Here is a 20662-nt window from a genome sequence, read left to right as displayed (position 1 = left end):
CCATAGATGGACACAAAATGCTGGAGTACTTCAGCGGGACAGGCAGCATCTCTGGAGAGAAGGAATAGACAATAGGTGCAGGAGTAGGCCATTCGGCCCTTTGAGCCAGCACCGCCATTCAATGTGATCATGGCTGATAATCCCCAATCAGTACCCCGTCCTTGCCTTCTCCCCATATCCCCTGACTCCGCTATTTTTAAGAGCCCTATCTAGCTCTCTGTTGAAAGCATCCAGAGAACCTGCCTCCACCGCCCTCTGAGGCAGAAAATTCCACAGACTCACCACTCTCTGTGAGAAAAAGTGTTTCCTCGTCTACGTTCTAAATGGCTTACTCCTTATTCTTAAACTGTGGCCCCTGGTTCGGGACTCCCCCAACATCGGGAACATGTTTCCTGCCTCTAGCATGTCCAAGCCCTTAACAATATTATATGTCTCAATGAGAAACCCTCTCATCCTTCTAAACTCCAGAGTGTACAAGCCAAGCCCAGCTGCTCCAGTCTCTCAGCATATGACAGTCCCGCCATCCCGGGAATTAACCTTGTAAACCTACGCTGCACTCCCTCAATAGCAAGAATGGGGGACGTTTCGAGTCGAGACCCTTCTTCAGACTGAAGTTTATGCCGTCCTGTATAGTATTGAGGGTGGGTCAGACAAGACTAGAGAATGAGAAAGGTCTATGGAGTAAACCCGAGTTGAACAGAGGGAGCTGCAAGCCTGCAACATCAGACGGAGATTAACCTGGAGACTGGCCAAAGGTCTGAAGCACACACATTGATTGGAAGTGACAAGGAGTGAGAGAAGGGCACAAACAGAGGAGGTGTGTGCTGACAGGGAGGCGAGGGCTGGTCTTTCGGGAGTGTCTTTGAAGCGGGGAGACGGCGGGTCGGGGCAGTGGGCAGCGCGGCACCGTCTCCTTTAATCGGATGAAACATAGATTTTCTGTTGACTACTTTGCGTGAGCGAGCGAGGTGTGTGACTCAGCCCGGCCGGCTGTCTGTCTGTCTGTCTGTCTGTCTGCACACATCCACACTCCCGAGCAACAATTCACCGTCATCTCCGTGGACGGCGGCCGCTGGTGCTGGTGGTGTAACGGACCGAGGGGGACGAGAAAGGTGCTGCGGATTGTCGTGTGTCCATGTGTGTTTGTGGGTGGGTGGGGGCGCTGAGCACCGAGGTAGCAGCAGTCTGTCTGTGCCATTCCCTGCCTCGCCTTCTCCAGCAAACGGCAGTGAGTGTGAGTCTGACCTGGGTTGTGGGGTGGGGGTGAAATACTGTGGGTGTGATGGGAAGGGGTGTAGTTCGAGGGGAGATTTGCAGTTGGCTGTGTTATGTTGTGTGTGGCAGCGAGGGGTGTTCTGTGCCCGTGTGTGTTAAGCAGGAGGTAAAGGGCCTGTTGCTTTTGCAGGCACATCCCCGCGGTGCCTTTGCTTTGATCTTGGTCACGCACCAGTGCCTTGGATTGACGGGCTTTAACGTGGGCACGGAGGCTGTGTGTAGCGGGGACCCGGGGATAGTGGAGCCGGGCGCCGCATCTGTTGCTGCGGCTGCTGCCCTCTCACTGCCCGGCCCCCGCACCCACTGCCCCCCGGCCCCGGCCGCCTCCCTCCCGCTGCCCCCCGGGCTCCTGCTCTCCACGCCCGCCACAGTTCCGCCTCCATCTCCATCGTTCCACGCGAGCACTTTCCACACTGATCACAATCCCGTCTTGTCTCCATTTCATTCCATTTTCTCCTCAAAAAGGCTGGCAGTATCATCAAAGACCCACACCATCCTGGCCACACACTCATCTCCCTGCTACCTTCAGGTAGAAGGTACAGGAGCCTGAAGACTGCAACGACCAGGTTCAGGAATAGTTACTTCCCCACAGCCATCAGGCTATTAAACCTGGCTCAGACAAAACTCTGATCATTAATAACCCATCATCTGTTATTTGCACTTTATCAGTTTATTTATTCATGTGTGTATATATTTATATAATGGTATATGGACACACTGATCTGTTTTGTAGTCAATGCCTACTATGTTCTGTTGTGCTGAAGCAAAGCAAGTATTTCATTGTCCTATCAGGGACACATGAGAATAAACTCACTTGAACTTGAACTAGAACAGTACAGCACCAGAACAGGCCCTTCGGCCCACAGTGTCTGTGCAGAGCATCAGAATCGGAATCAGATTTTATTCGCCAAGTATGTTTTGTAACATACGAGGAATTTCATTGGCCAGGTCAGTCATACAATTAAAAGCAACAGATCACTCAAAAACACATTTTAACATGAACATCCACCACAGTGACTCCTACACATTCCTCACTGTGAAGGAAGGCGAAATAAAGTTCAAGTCCTTCCCTTGTGTTCTTCCTTGGTCGGGGGCCTCGAGCCCCCGTTAACGGGATGATCTTGACACCCGTAGCCCACCGCGTTCGAGCCCACCGCGTCGAGGCGTTCAGCTCCCGCATCGGGAGGTTGTCAGCTCCCCACGCCGGGCGATCAAACCTCACGTCGGGCCTGGTCGAACCTTCTGCGGCGTTGGAGCTCCCGACTTGCCTCAAAATGCTGGCGTAACTTAGCGGGTCAGGCAGCATCGCTGAAGAGATGGAATGGGTGACGTTTTAGATCGAGACCTTTCTCCACCTGAAACATCACTCATTCTTTGTTCACCTTCTCTCCAGAGATGCTACCTGGCCCGCCGAGTTACTCCAGGGTTTTGTGACAATCTCTATGTAAACCAGCATCTGCAGTTCCTTCCTACACATATCCCTCCATTCCCTGCATACCCATAGTCCTGTCCAAAAGCCTTTTAAATGGCACTAATGCAACCACGAACCCTGGCAGCGGGTTCTAGACACTCACCACCCTCTGTGTATAAAAACCTGCCCCACACAGGTCCTTTAAACTTTGCCCCTCTCACCTCATCTCATTGCCTCCGAGGACAAGTTCTGCCCACGTCATTTTCCGTGCCATCTGGCGCCCTTTCATAAGTGATAGGAGCAGAATTAGGCCATTCAGCCCATCAAGTCTACACTGCCATTCAATCATGGCTGTTCTATCTTTCCCTCTCAACCCCATTCTTCTGTCTTCTTCCCCGTAACCTTTGACAACCCTTACCAATCAAGTATCTGTCAATATCTGCTTTAAAAATACTTTGGTTGCATTTGTTCCCACTTGTCCAACAGGTGTCTCCACCTTAGTACCAAAACAAGATGCAGAGCCACCAGAGATAGACACAAAGTGCTGGAGTAACTCAACGAGTCAGGCAGCATCTCTGGAGAAAAAAGGATGGGTGATGTTTGGGTCAGGAGCCTTGTTCAGGCTGCCTGACCCGCTGAGTTACTCCAGTACTTTGTGTCTAATTTCAGCATAAACCAGCAGTGGTGGCAAGGTGGTGCAGTGGTAGAGCTACTGATTTACAGTTGTAGATCCAGTTCTATCCTGACTACAGGTGCTGACCGTACAGAGATTGTACGTTCTCCCCATCACCTCCATGGGTTTTCTCCAAGATCTTCGCTTTCCTCCCACACTCCAAAGACGTACAGGTTTACGGCTAATTGTCTTGGTATAATTGTAAATTGTCCCTAGTGCGTGTAGGATAGTGTTAATGTGCGGGGATCGCTGGTCGGTGCGGACTGTGGGCCTGTTTCCGCGCTGTATCTCTGAACTAAACTAAAATGTTATTCCTCCCTGCACAATGCACGGCCACCGGACTGACTACACATCTACCTGACATGCGAGTTTCATACGTGTGCTGACACGTTAGATGGACATCATGTTGGCCCTCCATCACACATAGAAACATAGAAAATAGGTGCAGGAGTAGCCCATTCGGCCCTTCGAGCCTCCACCGCCATTCAATATGATCATGGCTGATCATCCAACTCAGTATCCTGTACCTGCCTTCTCTCCATTCCCCCTGATCCCTCTAACCACAAGGGCCACATCTAACTCCCTCTTAAATATTGCCAATGAACTGGCCTCAACTACCTTCTGTGGCAGAGAATTTCACAGATTCACCACTCTCTGTGTGAAAAATGTTTTCCTCATCTCGGTCCTAAAAGATTTCCCCCTTATCCTTAAACTGTGACCCCTTGTTCTGGACTTCCCCAACATCGGGAACAATCTTCCTGCATTTAGCCTGTCCAACCCCTTAAGAATTTTGTAAGTTTCTATAAGATCCCCCCTCAATCTTCTAAATTCTAGCGAGTACAAACCAAGTCTATCCAGTCTTTCTTCATATGAAAGTCCTGACATCCCAGGACACTTATTAATCACACACATTATCTGTACCTATACGACATGCACATACTATCCTGAAACACCAGACCAACACTGACACTCACATTGCACTGACATATAACACTGCAGGAGTACGTGTTGTGGGACTAGCTGAACCTCAGTGCAGCCAACACCAAAGCTCTGTGGGTGAGGACCTCAGTCTAGGGCCCTCCTGCTGCAAGACATTCGTCTTCTTCTTGCGAATGGCGTGCACAGCCTAAAGTTGTAGGTCAACTTGTTCTATTCAATCTATTTGTTTGTGCACGTCGGGTCGATTGCATTAGTCGAAACAGGGTGGACCACGTGAAGGTACACAAAATTGCTGGGGAAACTCAGCGGGTGCAACAGCATCTATGGAGCGAAGGAAATAGGCGACGTACCCTTCGTGAAGGTTGCACTCTTCCACCCCCTGCAGGACATTGAGGGGCACTGACACCGACATTATACTGATATATACCACTGCCATCAACATGCACATACACCTGATCACACTGACACAAGTGCACCTGTGCTGCAAGAGGAAGCACTCACATACCAGAAGATGCACCTTTATTTACTATTTGCAAAAAATAAAATAAACTTTATTCAGAATAAAAGATGTATACAGAACATCTCCAAAACAGGAACAGTACAAAACTCCTCAGACGTTCTCAGTGTATGTACATTCATTAGTGTCATATGTGTTAGTATTCACAACTACTCTGAAACCAAGCACCTTGCCACTTCTCTTGCTTGAGGGGTGTCTCCAGCGGACTCTGCCCCTCAATATCCCGCAGTGGGTGGACCCTAGACTGTGGTCGTCCCTGACAGGGTCTTGGCGTTGGCTGCACCGAGCTTCAGTGCGTTCCTCAGCACGTACCCCTGCTGTCTGAGGCGGGCCAGTCGGCTGGGAGGTCAATGAGTTTCGGGCAGACCAAAGAGCGTCTTCAACCGAGTCAATGATCTTCAGCGGCACTTGATGTCTGTCTCCAAATGTGTCCCTGGGAATATTGCACTGACGTACACCATGATGCCATGTTCAGTCACAGATCCCATAGCACTTGACTCAATAATGTTCCAGTATTTCTTCGAAGGGAACAAAGTTTCTTGCAGTATCCTGATCTTGAACTCCAGCTCATCAACTCTCGAGACAGAGACAAAAAGCTAGAGAACCTCAGCAGGTCCTCAAAGTACAGGCACAGCGACATGTCATCAATCCGACACTGCGGAGTTAGCTTGTAGGAAGATGGTAACACCAGCTGGTAAGATGGGCAGAGCAATGGCAGATGCAAGTCTGGTTCATGCCAGTGCCCACTGCAGGACAGACACAATGAATGGTGGAGCTGCAGGGAATATTGAGGAAGAGAAGGACCTTGGTGTACAAGGATCGCTAAAGGTGACAGAACATTAAAGCAGACATGTGGGTACTTGCCTTCATTAACCAGGGCATAGAATGTAAGAGCAGGGAGGTTATGGTACAGATTTATAAAATTGGCTGAGGCTGCTGTGTGTTCTAGCCACCATACTGTAAGGAGGTGTGATGGCACTAGAGTGGATGCAGTGAAAGGTCAGCAGCATGTTCCTAAGGTTGAAACATTTTACTTATGAGAAAAGACTGGATAGGCTGGGATTTTTTCCCCCTTGGATGTGAGGCCAAAGAGGAACTTGCTTGAGGTATGCAACATTGTGATGAGCACAGACAAGGTAGTTCTAGTACAGCCCCTCGATATGGAGAGTTTGCATTCCCAGAAACTGTGCGTATTGTGATTTTCCGTAACGCAAGCCCTTGACAAAAATTGACAACCTTTGTTGTTTTTATCCTTTGTTGTTTTATACAATATATATTAATGATCTGGATGAGGGAATTGAAGGCAATATCTCCAAGTTTGCGGATGACACTAAGCTGGGGGGCAGTGTTAGCTGTGAGGAGGATGCTAGGAGACTGCAAGGTGACTTGGATAGGCTGGGTGAGTGGGCAAATGTTTGGCAGATGCAGTATAATGTGGATAAATGTGAGGTTCTCCATTTTGGTGGCAAAAACAGGAAAGCAGACTATTATCTAAATGGTGGCCGACTAGGAAAAGGGGAGATGCAGCGAGACCTGGGTGTCATGGTACACCAGTCATTGAAAGTGGGCATGCAGGTGCAGCAGGCAGTGAAGAAAGCGAATGGTATGTTAGCTTTCATAGCAAAAGGATTTGAGTATAGGAGCAGGGAGGTTCTACTGCAGTTGTACAGGGTCTTGGTGAGACCACACCTGGAGTATTGCGTACAGTTTTGGTCTCCAAATCTGAGGAAGGACATTATTGCCATAGAGGGAGTGCAGAGAAGGTTCACCAGACTGATTCCTGGGATGTCAGGACTGTCTTATGAAGAAAGACTGGATAGACTTGGTTTATACTCTCTAGAATTTAGGAGATTGAGAGGGGATCTTATAGAAACTTACAAAATTCTTAAGGGATTGGACAGGCTAGATGCAGGAAGATTGCTCCCGATGTTGGGGAAGTCCAGGACAAGGGGTCACAGCTTAAGGATAAGGGGGAAATCCTTTAAAACCGAGATGAGAAGAACTTTTTTCACACAGAGTGGTGAATCTCTGGAACTCCCTGCCACAGAGGGTAGTCGAGGCCAGTTCATTGGCTATATTTAAGAGGGAGTTAGATGTGGCCCTTGTGGCTAAGGGGATCAGAGGGTATGGAGAGAAGGCAGGTACGGGATACTGAGTTGGATGATCAGCCATGATCATATTGAATGGCGGTGCAGGCTCGAAGGGCCGAATGGCCTACTCCTGCACCTAATTTCTATGTCTATGTTTCTATCAACACATTCATGATTGAATGGAGGAACAAACTTGGTGGGCCGAATGGCCTAATTCTGCTTCTATCACTTAGGACATTTTGATTCCTTTTATTTTGATGAGGTGGATGTTGTCTACGTTAATTGTAGTAAGGCATTTGATAAAATCCCTTATGGTAGGCTGATGTAAAAGATTAAGAAGCATGGGATTAACAGTGATTTTGGCATTTGCAATCAGAACTGGCTTACTGATTGAAGACTGAGGTTCATGGTAGAAGGACAATATTCAGGCTGGAGGTTCTGCGGCCAGTGGCGTCCGGCAGGGATCTCTGTTGTTTGTGACATGTATAAATGACTAGGATATAAACATAGATGTGTTGATTAGTACATTTGCTGATGACACCTTGAATGCTGAGGGCATAGACTGTGAAGAAGGCTGTCAAAGTCTAGTTGCAATAAAGATCAGCTACAGATATGGGCTGAGAAATATTAAAGGGCCTGTCCCACGATGCGAGTTTACCCAAGAGCTCTCCCGAGTTAAAAAAAAAAATCAAACTCGTGGTAAGTACGTAGAATGTACGTAGTAGGTACATCGGAGCTCGGGGACGTCTCGTAGCGGCTCGTAACGCTAACGGCAGGTACTCGGGAAACGCAGTAAGCTCGTGAAACTCATGGAGTTTTTTCAACAGTGTGAAAAATTTCCAAGAGTTAAAAAATACTCGTGATGAAGTACCACGAGTTTGATTTTTTTAAACTCGGGAGAGCTCTTGGGTAAACTCATATCGTGGGACAGGCCCTTACATATAATGTGAGCAAGTGTGAGGTGCTGCACTTTGGGCGGTCAAATCAAGGGAAAATATATACAATTAACGACAAGACCGGGGTTCAATCCTGACATCGGGTGCTGTCTGTATGGAGTTTGTACGTTCTCCCTGTAACCCATGGGTTTTCTCCGGCTGCTCCGGTTTCCTCCTACACTCCAAAGACGTATATATTTGGAGGTTAATTGGCTGTGGTAAGTTATAACATTGTCCCTGGTGTGTGTAGGTTAGTGTGCAGGATGATCGCTGGTCAGCACGGACTCGGTGGGCTGAAGGGCCTGTTTCCACATTGTATCGGTAGAGTGGAATGACAATGCTTACACATGAGAGAAAGACACAAAATGCTTGGGTGACTTAGCGTTCAGGCTGTGTCTCTGGAGAGAAGGAATAGGTGATGTTTTGGGTCAAGACGCTTCATCAGACTGCTTACACATAATTCTTACACTGTTCATAATGCTTACACATAATTGACTGTGTGTCTTTTTGTTGATTCTCTTCACCACAGAGCGCCCATTCACCATGGCCACGTACAATCGAAGGTTATCTGACAACGCCTTCCAGGTAAAGCAGGACATAGTGCACCGTAATACTTTGGAACCAGAATGCTTCCTGCTTTCAAAAAGCTCCTCTGACACCCTGTATCCTCAGAAGGAAGAAAGGCAAATGACGAATCCACATCTGAGAAAAACTATCGGCAGCGTTGCCTCTCCGATCGACGCAGCTGAAACGGGCGCGGGGTACCAGTGTCAGTCTTCGTGTTTCATGCCACGGAAGAACTTCACCATTGTCCCCTTGTGCGGCTGCTTCCAGATGGAATCCATTCCAGATCCCAACCGGGTCTCGGGACGGGCAAAGCTTCAGGAGAATACAAAACTCCACGCCAACAGTCACACGAACAGCAGCTCAGACATAAGAAGGGACGCAGAGACGCTGTTGTACAAAGACGCACATTTGGGGGTGCTGCAAACCAAGTTGGTGTACAGGAGTTGCTCAGACATCATGTGTGGTTACAGGGAGAACTGTTGCCAGGACAATATCGCGCGCGGCCAGACCACGGCAAAACATCGAGTTACTGGTGCAACTCCTCATGGTGAAATGACAACTAAAGATTCTGATCAAAGGATAGTGATAAATATTTCAAGGGGTGAGACTGACAATGAACATCATGAAGTCATGGGAGGTTCTCCAATCACTTCTGAACATCAAGTGAAGAACACAGTCAATAAAGTCTGCACTCCCATGCATCAGTGCCACTTCATGTTTGCAGAGAGTTCCCACAGTTACCCAGGTATCGTGATCGTCCAAGAGTCTGGCAGGCAATGTCCAGATAATTGTATGCAAGGAGATGGGACCGTCACCAGGGACTGGGATGAAGCGGCATCTAAGGCAGGAGATGGTTCAACGAGCAATCACAATTGCACTGGACATCATAGCTGTGCGATACCTGGCCTGAACATAGAAGAAACGGTGCCAGCTCTGCCAATCCCAGCCATTCATCTCATGCCACGGCTGGTCAGTTCTGTCAGTGAGTCTGGGAGGGGAGACAGCAATGCATTTTGCCATTCGCTCCCAGTTTCTGGCATTCTGCCATTCCCACGCTTGATGTCTTCAGTGAGTGAATCCGGTTTGGACACAAGGCATCTTCGGAAATGCCATGGAACCCCGGGAAATAATGTGGTCCCCACTGCGACTGGCAGAATCCCTCAGAATACTTCAGATGCAATGAAAGCGGGACTGGATGATGCTTCTCATTCTTGTCAGCAAAATAGTCCAAATACTAACCTGGATGTGAGAACACGAGACATGTGCACCATGACGTCTATAAGGGATCTGAGCCTTGGCTTTCACTATCGACTGAAGAAGAGAGACGCAGAGGTGCAGACGTCATTCACAGCTGACTACAAGTCGGTGGGGACCAGCCCAATGTTTCCAGCTGATTGCTGCTTGGCTCACTCCTTCCCAGAAGTTAACTTTGAGGAGATTCAGAAGTCCCCGGTCTGCGAAGTGAAATGGGACGACAAAGGGATGACGTGGGAAGTCTATGGGGCCTCTGTCGACCCTGAGGTCCTGGGGCTGGCCATACAGAAACATCTGGAGATTCAGATCGAGCAACATGAAAAGGACAGAGTAACCACAGCTGAGAAGACGGTGAGGCATTCGGATCCTCAGCTGGACGCCACATGCGTGCTGGAACATCCACCAAAGGAGAAGAGACATTTGCCAGGTTTTAGGAAGATGCTGTCCACACTGAGGCATCCCACCTGCTGTGTGCCAACCACTGCAGTAATAGACTAATCGCTGGCTCCACTGTCGGGGAGTAAATCACATTTTTATTGGGGACAATGTATAGAAGCTGCAGTCACAAAACGTAAATGCATTTTCTGCTCTCCACCCCCGCCCCCCCCCCACATCCCCGCCACAAACACACATTCCTGAATTCAGGATAATAATTTAGCGAGAGTTTTTTTTAATAAATAGTTTTCCTTTCGAGATATTTATGAGAGTGGCTGATACAGAAGTTGTGCAGCTTTCAGAAATGATAGGTTGAGGTACTGAGATGGGTGTAGGAAAGGGAGGGGGGGGGGGGGGGGGGGGGGTACGTGTGTGAGCCTGTTGTTCAGGTGGATGAAAATGGCAAGTGATGCTGCCGTAAGATTATTGTGGCAGGGACCAAAGGGTGCCCTGGATGCGATGTTTTTAGGTATCGTGCTTTACAAGTTTGTCTTTTTGGTGCTGTGAAAGGATAGTAATCTTGGACGAATGACTGATCCTTGCAAAGATGTGGTGAAGTGAGACGGTTAGTTGCTGTAACACGTGACTGTGGCAGAAGCGGAAATCTAAATCCTCTTCTTTTCGTGTCCACCTTGTCACCAAAAAATGTAATGATGGTAAAGGAAACAGGCCATTATTAGCTGTTTGTTGGGTGAAAACGAGAAGTTGGTGCGACTTGGTTGGGGAAGGGATGGAGAGAGAGGGAATGCCGGGGTTACTTGAAGTTAGATAAATCAATATTCATACCACTGCCCAAGCAAAATATATTGGCCTCTGTAAAATTGCTTGTAGTGTATTGGGAGTGATTGCAAAAGTGGGATCTCAGAATTAGGGTAAATGGGTGATCGACGATGTACTCAATGGGCCAAAGGGCCTGTTTCATGCTGTATCTTTAATAAATCAATTAAAGCTTTGGTTCAAATTGGGGATTGAACATTTATTCCTAAAATCAAATTTGAAGCTCACAGTTTAGGCAAAGCTAAGGCTTTGGTGAGGAAATAGTCCATTCTCAGGAGGCCAGTCATTTATTGAAGCCTTGAATTGGGTAGTTTACAAAAGGCAGCTTCTGACTAATCCATGCTTAGTATTGAGATAACATTGAACATCGAAAACAAGATTAGAAAACCACAAGCAGAATTCAATCATGTAACGGCACAAATAATTAACATTTCAGTCATTATTTTTTTCTGAAGTAGAAGTAAATATTAAAATGTTGAAAATAATTTGAAGGAAAATTGGGTTTAGACCGCAGACAACAATGAGAATGATTAGATGCTCACAAAATAAGATGAAATTTAAGTACAAAAAAGATAAAAGGACAAAGGTTGGAAAAAAGGATGGTTCACGGCTGATTTAGGAGATAATTAGATAAAAAGATAGGGAAATTAAGGAGCAGATGAGGAAGATTAAATGTAGGTCAGAGGTATGTTTTTAGAGATTGTAGTTAATGGCAACAGTTGTTATGGCATAAGCAAATATCAAAGAGAGAGACTCAGTCAGAATTTGGCTGCAGAGTGACTTTACTGGAAAATCCACAAATCTTGTTGATCAGAGACACTCTGTAAATGAAAGAACAGCTGGGCCATTGGTGATTACCAAGACTTGGAAAAAACAGGCTAAAAATATTTGAGGATCAAATAGAGAAATTAAGGAATTCTAATGGGAAATTCCTTGAGGAAGATCGTTGTAATCTTGGAGACAATGTTGACTGTGATGAATAAGGTTCTGGGGGCCACTGAGGTCAGGCATAAAATCTTCAATTATGCATCTCTTGTGTCTGGGGAAAAAACTATTAATTTCATCTGAGACTGAATGCTTAGCCCAAGACTTGGGAAGAGACTTCAATGACTCAATACATGTACCTGACAGTTTAGCTATTTGGGTTCAGTTAACCAAGATTTAAGTAATCGGAAACTGGCATGGTACAGAGAGCTAGTCAGCTTATGCTTACGATCGATCTCCTTAGACCTGAATATCCATTCCATTGGCATCATTAGAGAATGGCATGCTAGTCTTGAATATGGACCACCTTAACATCAATCAGTGTGCAGAAGCTGCACACACGACGACGCGTGGACTTCCTGAAAGACACCAGGATTTACAGTAACCATCAAACATTCACGGACAAGGGTCATAAATGATAGGAGCAGAATTAGGCAACTCGTTCCATCAAGTCTACTCCACCATTCAATCGTGGCTGATCTATCTCCCCCGCTCAACCCCAATCTCCTGCCTTCTCCCCATAACCCCTGACTCACGTACTAATCAAGGATCTATCTATCTCTGTCTTAAAAATATCCATTGACTTGGCCTCTATAGACTTCTGTGTCAATGAATTCCACAGATTCATTCCCCTTTGACTAAATAAATTCCTCTTCATCTCCTTCCTAAAGTAACGTCCGTTAATTCTGAGGCTATAACCTCTGGTCCTAGACTCTCCCACTAGTGGAAACATTCTCCCTACATACACTCTATCCAGGCCCTTCACCATTCGGTAAGTTTCAATGAGGTGCTCCAGGAACTAAACAAGATGAAATCTTTAAACAAGCTTCATGGTCTTACTTTCATGCTTGGGGTAAAGTTAAATAAATCAATCAGTTCTGAGAAAGCTTACAAGACCAGATACTAGAGGTTCATACTGTACAAGGGCCATTAAGTTAGAAACATATAGAAACATAGAAAATAGGTGCAGGAGGAGGCCATTCGGCCCTTCGAGCCAACACCGCCATTCATTGTGATCATGGCTGATCGTCCCCAATCAATAACCCGTGCCTGTCTTCTCCCCATATCCCTTGACTCCACTAGCCCCTAGAGCTCTATCTAACTCTCTCTTAAATCCATCCAGTGACTTGTCCTCCACTGTGGCAGGGAATTCCACAAATTCACAACTCTCTGGGTGAAAACGTTTTTTCTCACCTCAGTCTTAAATGGCCTCCCCTTTATTCTAAGACTGTGGCCCCTGGTTCTGGACTCGCCCAACATTTGAAACATTTTTCCTGCATCTAGCTTGTCCAGTTCTTTTATAATTTTATATGTTTCTATAAGATATCCCCTCATCCTTCTAAACTCCAGTCTTCTTCTTCTTTCGTGTGGCGTGCACAGCCTAAAGTTGTAGGACAACTTGTTCTATTATTAGATCTTCTGTTTGTGCACGTCGAGTTGATTGCATTAGTTGAAACAGGGCGGACCACGTGAAGGTTGCAATCTTCCACCCCCCCTAAACTCCAGTGAATACAAGCCTAGTCTTTTCAATCTTTCCTCATATGGCAGTCCCGCCATCCCAGGGATCAATCTCGTGAATTACAGGAGGGAAAATTGTAAATGAAAGGCACAATAAGAAGGGGAACTTTGTAAACAATAGACTTTACAGATCTTTATGTTGTCGTAAAAGGGCCTTTATACTTAAGATTGCCCGAGTTATATAATCCTTTGGACTTGACTCTAGGCAAAACATAAATGGAAATTAGACCGTATCTATAAACCAGGAAGAGTTGAAATGAAATTAGATAAATTAATAAGCCTTCTGACCAGCCAAAGTTGATCTGACTACGCAAGATAGTGTGAATGGTTATCAACTCTTGCACTTATAGACAAATAGAGAGAGAGATCGCTTAGAGGTCAATGGCTTCCGACTGGGCTCACTGGACTGGAAACTAATCTGCCGTTGCTCTATTTGTCATATCATCAGGAAGATAGAAGAAGCTTCTCCGACTTCCATATTGGAGAGAGCAGTGGGAGAGTTTACCTGCAGATACTCAGCAAGGTAATACTAGGACTTGAGAAACTACTGTTTACTTTAGTTTATTGTCATGTGCACCGAGATACAGTGAAAAGCTTTTGTTGCGTGCTGTCCCGTCAGCTGAAAAAGAATACAGGATTACAATCGAGCCATTTACAGTGTACAGGTATATGATAAGGGGATTTAACGTTTAGTGCAAGGTAAAGCCAGCAAAGTCCGAACAAGGATAGTCCGAGTGTCACCAATGAGGTAGATAGTAGTTCAGCACTGCTCTCTGGTTGTGGAAGGAACTTCAGATACTGGTTTATACTGAAGATAGACACTTTGTTCTCTTGAGAAGCTACATACATTTTCATTCATTTTTGATGTGGGCATGTTCCCCAAAGACACGCAGGTAATTTTCTTTTCAAGAAGGTCTCAAAAAAGTATAAAGTACACTATTACAGAGATGACTTTCATGTAAAAGCTAGGAATGTCCAATAACAAAGTCCATTTCATTTGTAATCTCTTCCATGGGCTAAGGCATTCAGCCAGTTTAATAGTTATAGCTGAAAACATTAACTATGATCCATAAAAAGTTTAGAGATACAGTGTGGAAACAGGCCCTTCAGCCCACCGAGTCCACGCCGACCCCGTACACTATCACTATCCCACACACTAGGGACATTTACAATTTAACTGAAGCCAATTAACCTACAAATCTGCATGTCTTTGGAGTGTGGGAGGAAAGCGGAGCACCTGTGGAAAACCCATGTGGACAAGTGGAAAACGTACAAACTACGTACAGACAGCGCCCATAGTCAGGATCAAACCTGGGTCTCTGGCGCTGTAAGGCAGTAACTCTACCGCTGTGCCACCATGCCTCCCTTATTGATATGGTTCCGTTCAAGCAAACTATTCAATTTTTAAACTGTCTTGACAGCATTGTTACTTTCTAAAGGCACCTCAGTCAAGGTGCAGCAGGATAACATGGTATAAACAGACATCTAGACAACAGGAAACAGAGAGAGAAAAAACTGACTTCAAGCTAAAATAGAACAGAGTAATGGCAACACAGCTGGAGGATGAGTTTAAATCTGGCATAAAAGGGAGTAAATGGGAGTTTGTGTGTAAGGAATAGCTGAGTGAATCTCAAGGGGAAGATCTCAGTAATCACTTAATGTTCTTAAATGGAATATACAGATCTTTTTACGAGACTATAATTACCAACATCTCCTGAAGGCGGTGCAGTGGAGGTGAAGGCCAACTTAATTAAGGGGCTCTTTTCTTTCGTAGTCAGATATCAATCCAACTTGATTTGGCTGTGGTACCATTTAATTTTGATTCCTCCTTAAAGGTGAACAACAAATACATTTTCACTCTCTGCATAGTTATTTTGTATTGATATTAGTTTAGTTTAGTTTATTGTTACGTGTACCGAGGTGCAGGGAAAAGCGTTTTGTTGCGTGTTAACCAGTCAGTGGAAAGACTATGATCACAATCGAGCTGTCCTCATGTTAAAGGGAGTAATGCCCAGTAAAGTCTGATTAAAGATAGTCTGAGGGTCTTCAATGCGTTAAAGTGTGAAATACTGCTGTTGGAGTAGAGGTTTAAAAGAGTGGGAGCGATTGTAATGAGTGATTGCAGATCCACTTCTGGGTCCAGCACACAGAGAGTTGCCTAGATGGGCCGCCATCTTGCAATCTTGATATTGTGCATCAGCAAATGTTTGTAGTTTCTTTATAAATTAATCATTGATTCCTATTTTTTAGTCATTCATCCAAATTCATTTCATTTTGCACATGGAATGCCTTACGTTGCCGAAACGTTGCCTATCTCCTTCGCTCCATAGATGCTGCTGCACCCGCTGAGTTTCTCCAGCATTTTTGTGTACCTTCGATTTTCCAGCATCTGCAGTTCCTTCTTAAACACATCAGCTAACGTGTTGCTCAGTTAAGTCCCAAAATGACACAAGTCCCAGTGATGTTGGTTGAGGGATAAATATAGGTCAGGACACCAGGGGGAGCTGGAGTGCTGATCTTTTATGTCTACTTGTGAGGTCTAATGCGTTATTGATTACTATTTCAAAAAGACAACATCCCGTGCTGAGTTATTAGTCTAATTTAAGGTGCTTGGTCCCCAGGGTGGAGTTAAGACCACAACCTTCTGAAGATTAAGCCAAATCGATCCAGTGTGTGATCACTGCCTATGGCTCATTGCCAAAATCCAGCTGTGCAGGTCTGAGTCCCCTTGTAGCATAGATCCAGAATTTCAACGAAAATCTAACCCACGGATATTTTGTTTTGTTTCAAACAGGATGTGTTTTCAGCAGGATGAGCACAAGCTCGGATTATACACCTGCATTGTGAGAGATAGCAGCCACCTTTGTAGCGGATGCAGAGACAGGCAACGATGCATGTTATATTGGTGAACTGGGTTTTGATTCTACCAAGGGGCAGGCACTTGGGCAGAGCTTGTGTAAAGATGTCCTTATCATGACAAATTAAAGTAGGAACCATTTCCATACGGCTTAGATGAAACTGTAAAGGACTGAGAATGGAGATTGGAGAGCCTTTCAGGATAAACACTGCTATCCATCTTTAAATCCAACATGAAGACAGGATGGAATGGTGTTGCATGACATGAGTTTCTGTAGTTGAATTGCAATTCTCTGAGAGCTTAAGTCCCTTGCAAAAATAGCACAAAGCAATAGAGTTGTACCTCAAACATCACAGTACTGGACACATACTATTTCCCCATGTATATTAGTGATCACCACAGGGCCAGAACAGCAGGCAGTATAAATGCACGTCGCTAACAAGGAACTCTCCCACTTACGACCAAACTCCATTATCAAACTCTTGATCGAATGGCGGAGCAGACTCGATATGTCAAATGGCCTAATTCTACTCCTAAGTGTTAACTATGAACTTTCCCACTTTACAATCAAACTACTTTTGGGTGGGATTCTGGAGGCTCCCTACATAACCGCCAGATTGTGACTCAAGGAATTTCCGTGTATAAAATATGGAATAAAATTGTGATGCGTAGTTTGCCTCTTCAGTCAGGCAGCGTACATGATGGCTGTGATTTTAGCAATCGGTGTGATTTGCTTAACGCCTAAGCAAGACCCCTTAAACCACACTGGCCAAAGTGGTCAAAACTAAAGGACTCCTTTGTGAGCACAGTAAAACTCAGTTAATGTGACACGGTGGGAACTTTGGTGCTGCCAGTCTGCAGATTTTACAGACTATTGGATGGCATTTCTATTAATACTCCAGCAGACTTGAATTAATTTTTTGAATATGTTGCACAATTTTAAAGAGAGAACTGGAAATCGACTCCTTGAGATGAGAGAGTGGGAAACTATGGCCCTGTGCGTCTCACCTGCTCTCTCACTCAGCTACCCTCCCTCCTGTGTTTCAAGGGGGTGTTACAACCACGGCCGCAGTGGGTCGAGGAGCACACACAGCTGGACCCACGACCCAGGGAGGTTAAAGGGAGTGTGGAAGCTGCAACCAGTGAACCAGATGAATCACGGGATGTCCAAACAATTCAGTTACTGTATCTTTGTTTTATAGGATGTTTAGCATTGGCAAAGTCTTTGATTGTCATAGATGATATCGGTTTATGTTTTGTCTGTTTTAAAGAAAGATGCCATCAATAAAAAAACATGAAAAGTGTGACGTGCTGTGCTGATACTATGGAGCGGCAATGAACGGGTTTTACACAGACCACCAGCCAGGAATGAAATGTGATACAAATGTCAGGAATCAACATGTACGAACGGATGAACTGGTGAATCAAACTTAACACTGAAACTTTGGTTAACACCTATACATAACAATTCACACGTCAACCACCCTACATGTACTCCTGCTCAATGCTCACACACTGAGGTACTCCCACTGTCTCCTAACATAAACCCATGTCCATAAACCACCTCCTCATGCACCCATCTCTCCACAAGCCCACCTGTCAAATGCTCACCTTCTCTCCTGCCCACACGATAACCTACCTTCCGCACACACACCCACACACACTCAGCTCTCCTGCTGATTTACCCATCTGCACACCTGACCCTACTCCCATCTGGCATACACTCCCTACCCTCCTGTCCGCACACCATTCTTCCCTACACCCCTACATAATCTGCTCACACACTCATCTCTTCATTTGCCAAATACCATCTAGGGGTCACAGTTTAAGGATAAAAGGGAAGTCTTTTAGGACCGAGATGAGAAAATCATATTTTACACAGAGAGTGGTGAATCTGTGGAATTCTTTGCCACAGAAGGTAGTTGAGGCCAGTTCATTGGCTATATTTAAGAGGGAGTTAGATGTGGCCCTTGTGGCTAAAGGGATCAGGAGGTATGGAGAGAAGGCAGGGATGGGATACTGGGTTGGATGATCAGCCATAATCATATTGAATGGTGGTGCAGGCTCGAAGGGCCGAATGGCCTACTCCTGCACCTATTTTCTATGTTTCTATCTACTGCCCTGCCCACACATGCATCCATTCACCTATTCCCCCCCACCCCTATCTCGTGTTCAAGAGTCAAGAGTCAAGAGTGTTTTATTGTCATATGTCCCAGATAGAACAATGAAATTCTTACTTGCTGCAGCACAACAGAATACGTTGACATAGTATGATATGACAAACGAGAAAGAGAAAAAAAAAGCTCTGTGTGGATATATATGCACATACTCACAACATACATGTGTATATATATATATATATATATATATACATACACACATACTCAAATAACAAACAAAACAGTGCAACAATAATAATAATAGTCCATTGTAGTTCAGAGCTTATATGAGGTTGTAGTGTTTAATAGCCTGATGGCTGTAGGGAAGAAGCTGTTCCTGAACCTGGACATTACAGTTTTCAGGCTCCTGTACCTTCTTCCCGATGGCAGTGGTGAAATGAGTGTGAGGACCGGGTGGTGTGGGTCTTCGTTGATGTTGGCTGCCTTTTTGAGGCAGCGACTCCGATAAATCCCTTCGATGTGGGGAGGTGAGAGCCCGTGATGGACTGGCACCTATCTGCTGTCCATCAGCCCACTGAGTCTGCGCCGACCAGCGATATCCACATATTAACATTACCCTACACACACACTAGGGACAATTTTACATGCATGCATGTATACCAAACCAATTCACCTACAAACCTGTAGGCCTTTGGAGAGTGGGAGTAAGCTGGAGCAACCGGAGAAAACCCACACAGGGAGAATGTACAGTACAAACTCTCTACCTCTACCTCTACCGCTGCGCCACCGTGCCACCCTTTTGCTGAGTATATTCAAGACATGCAATCAAAATATTTTGAAAGATTATCAGGTAGTACACTGGCACAGTTGTAGAGTTGCTGCCTTACAGCGCCAGAGATCCTGGTTCGATCCTGATTACTGGTGCTGTCTGTACCGCGTTTGTACGTTCTCCCCGTGACCTGCGTGGGTTTTCTCCGGGTGTTCCGGTTTTCCTCCCACATTCCAAAGACGCATAGGTTTCAAGTTCAAGTTCAAGTGAGTTTATTGTCATGTGTCCCTGATAGGACAATGAAATTTTTGCTTTGCTTCATTACAGATTCATTGGCTTTGGTAAAGATTGTAAATTGGCCCTAGTGTGTAGGATAGTGTTGTGGTACAGGGATCGCTGGTCGGCATGGATTTGGTGGGCCGAAGGGCCTGTTTCCAAGTTCTATCTCTAAACTAAAGCTGATGGGTTAATGCAGGGAAGTGACTCTGAGGTGCTCTAAACAAGGGTCTCGACCCGAAACGTCACCTATTCCTTTGCTCCATAGATGCTGCCTTACCCGCTGAGTTTCTCCAGCATTTTTGTCTACCTGAGGTGCATGATGGTGATCTCATTAGCAGCCACAACAAGCTGGCTTATTCCTGCATCTTTTATATTCTGCTCTTATGGCAGTGAAGTGAGGACATCTTTTGGAACTCAGTCAGGCCTTTATGCAAAGGTCAAGCAGGATATTCATAAGCACAACAAACACACACTTTTAAGAATGCTTTAAAAATGCTCTAAGGGCATAATCTATCCTAATTCTCAGCACAATTTAAAAAAATGAACAATCATAGATGTATCCTCAAAGTGAGCCAAGGTACATTTGACAATAGACAATAGGTGCAGGAGTAGGCCATTCGGCCCTTCGAGCCAGCCCCGCCATTCAATGTGATCATGGCATATCATCCCCAATCAGTACCCCGTTCCTGCCTTTTCCCCATATCTAGTGACTCCGCTATCTTTAAGAGCCCTCTCTGGCTCTCTCGAGAAAGCATCCAAAGAACCAGCCTCCACCACCCTCTGAGGCAGAGAATTCCACACACTCACAACTCTCTGTGAGAAAAAGTGTTTCCTCGTCTCCGTTCTAAATGGCTTACTCCTTTTACTTAAACTGTGGCTGGATTTGGATTCTGATTTGGAATCCTGGTGAGTGTTGCAGAGTGTAAAGTGACCTATTTTGCTTTCACTTTATACCAGCTTCCACCCCCCCCCCCCCCCCCTCCCTCTAAATAACCTTCCAGAATGCAATACACGATGTCTGAACCCGTTGTTTGTGCATGATCATGGCTGAAGCTAATCTGACTGACTATGGGATCGGCTGACAAGCAGGTGAACGGGCCACCCAGAAGCGTCTGGGCCCATTCTAGTTCATGTTTTGATGTAGCGCTGTAGAGCAGGCTAATCCTGGAACAATGGTGGCATGGAGTCACATGAAGGACTCTGTGAACTCTGCACTTATATAAATGACGGAGCACAGGCAGGGATGTTTGGAGTCACACGAT

The 20662-nt window shown here is 45.6% G+C and overlaps 1 protein-coding gene across 3 annotated transcripts; it reads left to right on the top strand.

Moving 5' to 3' along the window:
* Nucleotides 1-657: 657 nt before the first annotated feature.
* Nucleotides 658-10428, top strand: gprin2 (G protein regulated inducer of neurite outgrowth 2). Of its 3 annotated transcripts, none has more exons than XM_033012722.1 (2): nucleotides 658-817; nucleotides 8370-10428. In XM_033012722.1, exon 2 carries the CDS (start codon nucleotides 8384-8386, stop codon nucleotides 10157-10159), a length of 1776 nt encoding a protein of 591 aa, XP_032868613.1. In that variant the 5' UTR covers nucleotides 658-817; nucleotides 8370-8383; the 3' UTR covers nucleotides 10160-10428. The 3 variants fall into 3 exon arrangements, with proteins under 3 accessions (XP_032868613.1, XP_032868610.1, XP_032868612.1); XM_033012719.1 differs by lacking the exon at nucleotides 658-817 and adding an exon at nucleotides 861-968; XM_033012721.1 differs by lacking the exon at nucleotides 658-817 and adding an exon at nucleotides 1001-1112.
* The last annotated feature ends 10234 nt before the right edge of the window (nucleotides 10429-20662 follow it).

This window comes from Amblyraja radiata, chromosome 37 (genome assembly GCF_010909765.2).
Source record: "Amblyraja radiata isolate CabotCenter1 chromosome 37, sAmbRad1.1.pri, whole genome shotgun sequence".
Taxonomy (NCBI): domain Eukaryota; kingdom Metazoa; phylum Chordata; class Chondrichthyes; order Rajiformes; family Rajidae; genus Amblyraja; species Amblyraja radiata.
The sequence above is the reverse complement of the archived record's forward strand: the minus strand, read 5'-3'. Positions and strand labels throughout refer to the sequence as shown.

Excerpts from the sequence above, each read along its gene's own strand:
- gprin2 (XM_033012722.1), top strand. The coding sequence starts at position 8,384 with ATGGCCACGTACAATCGAAGGTTATCTGACAACGCCTTCCAGGTAAAG.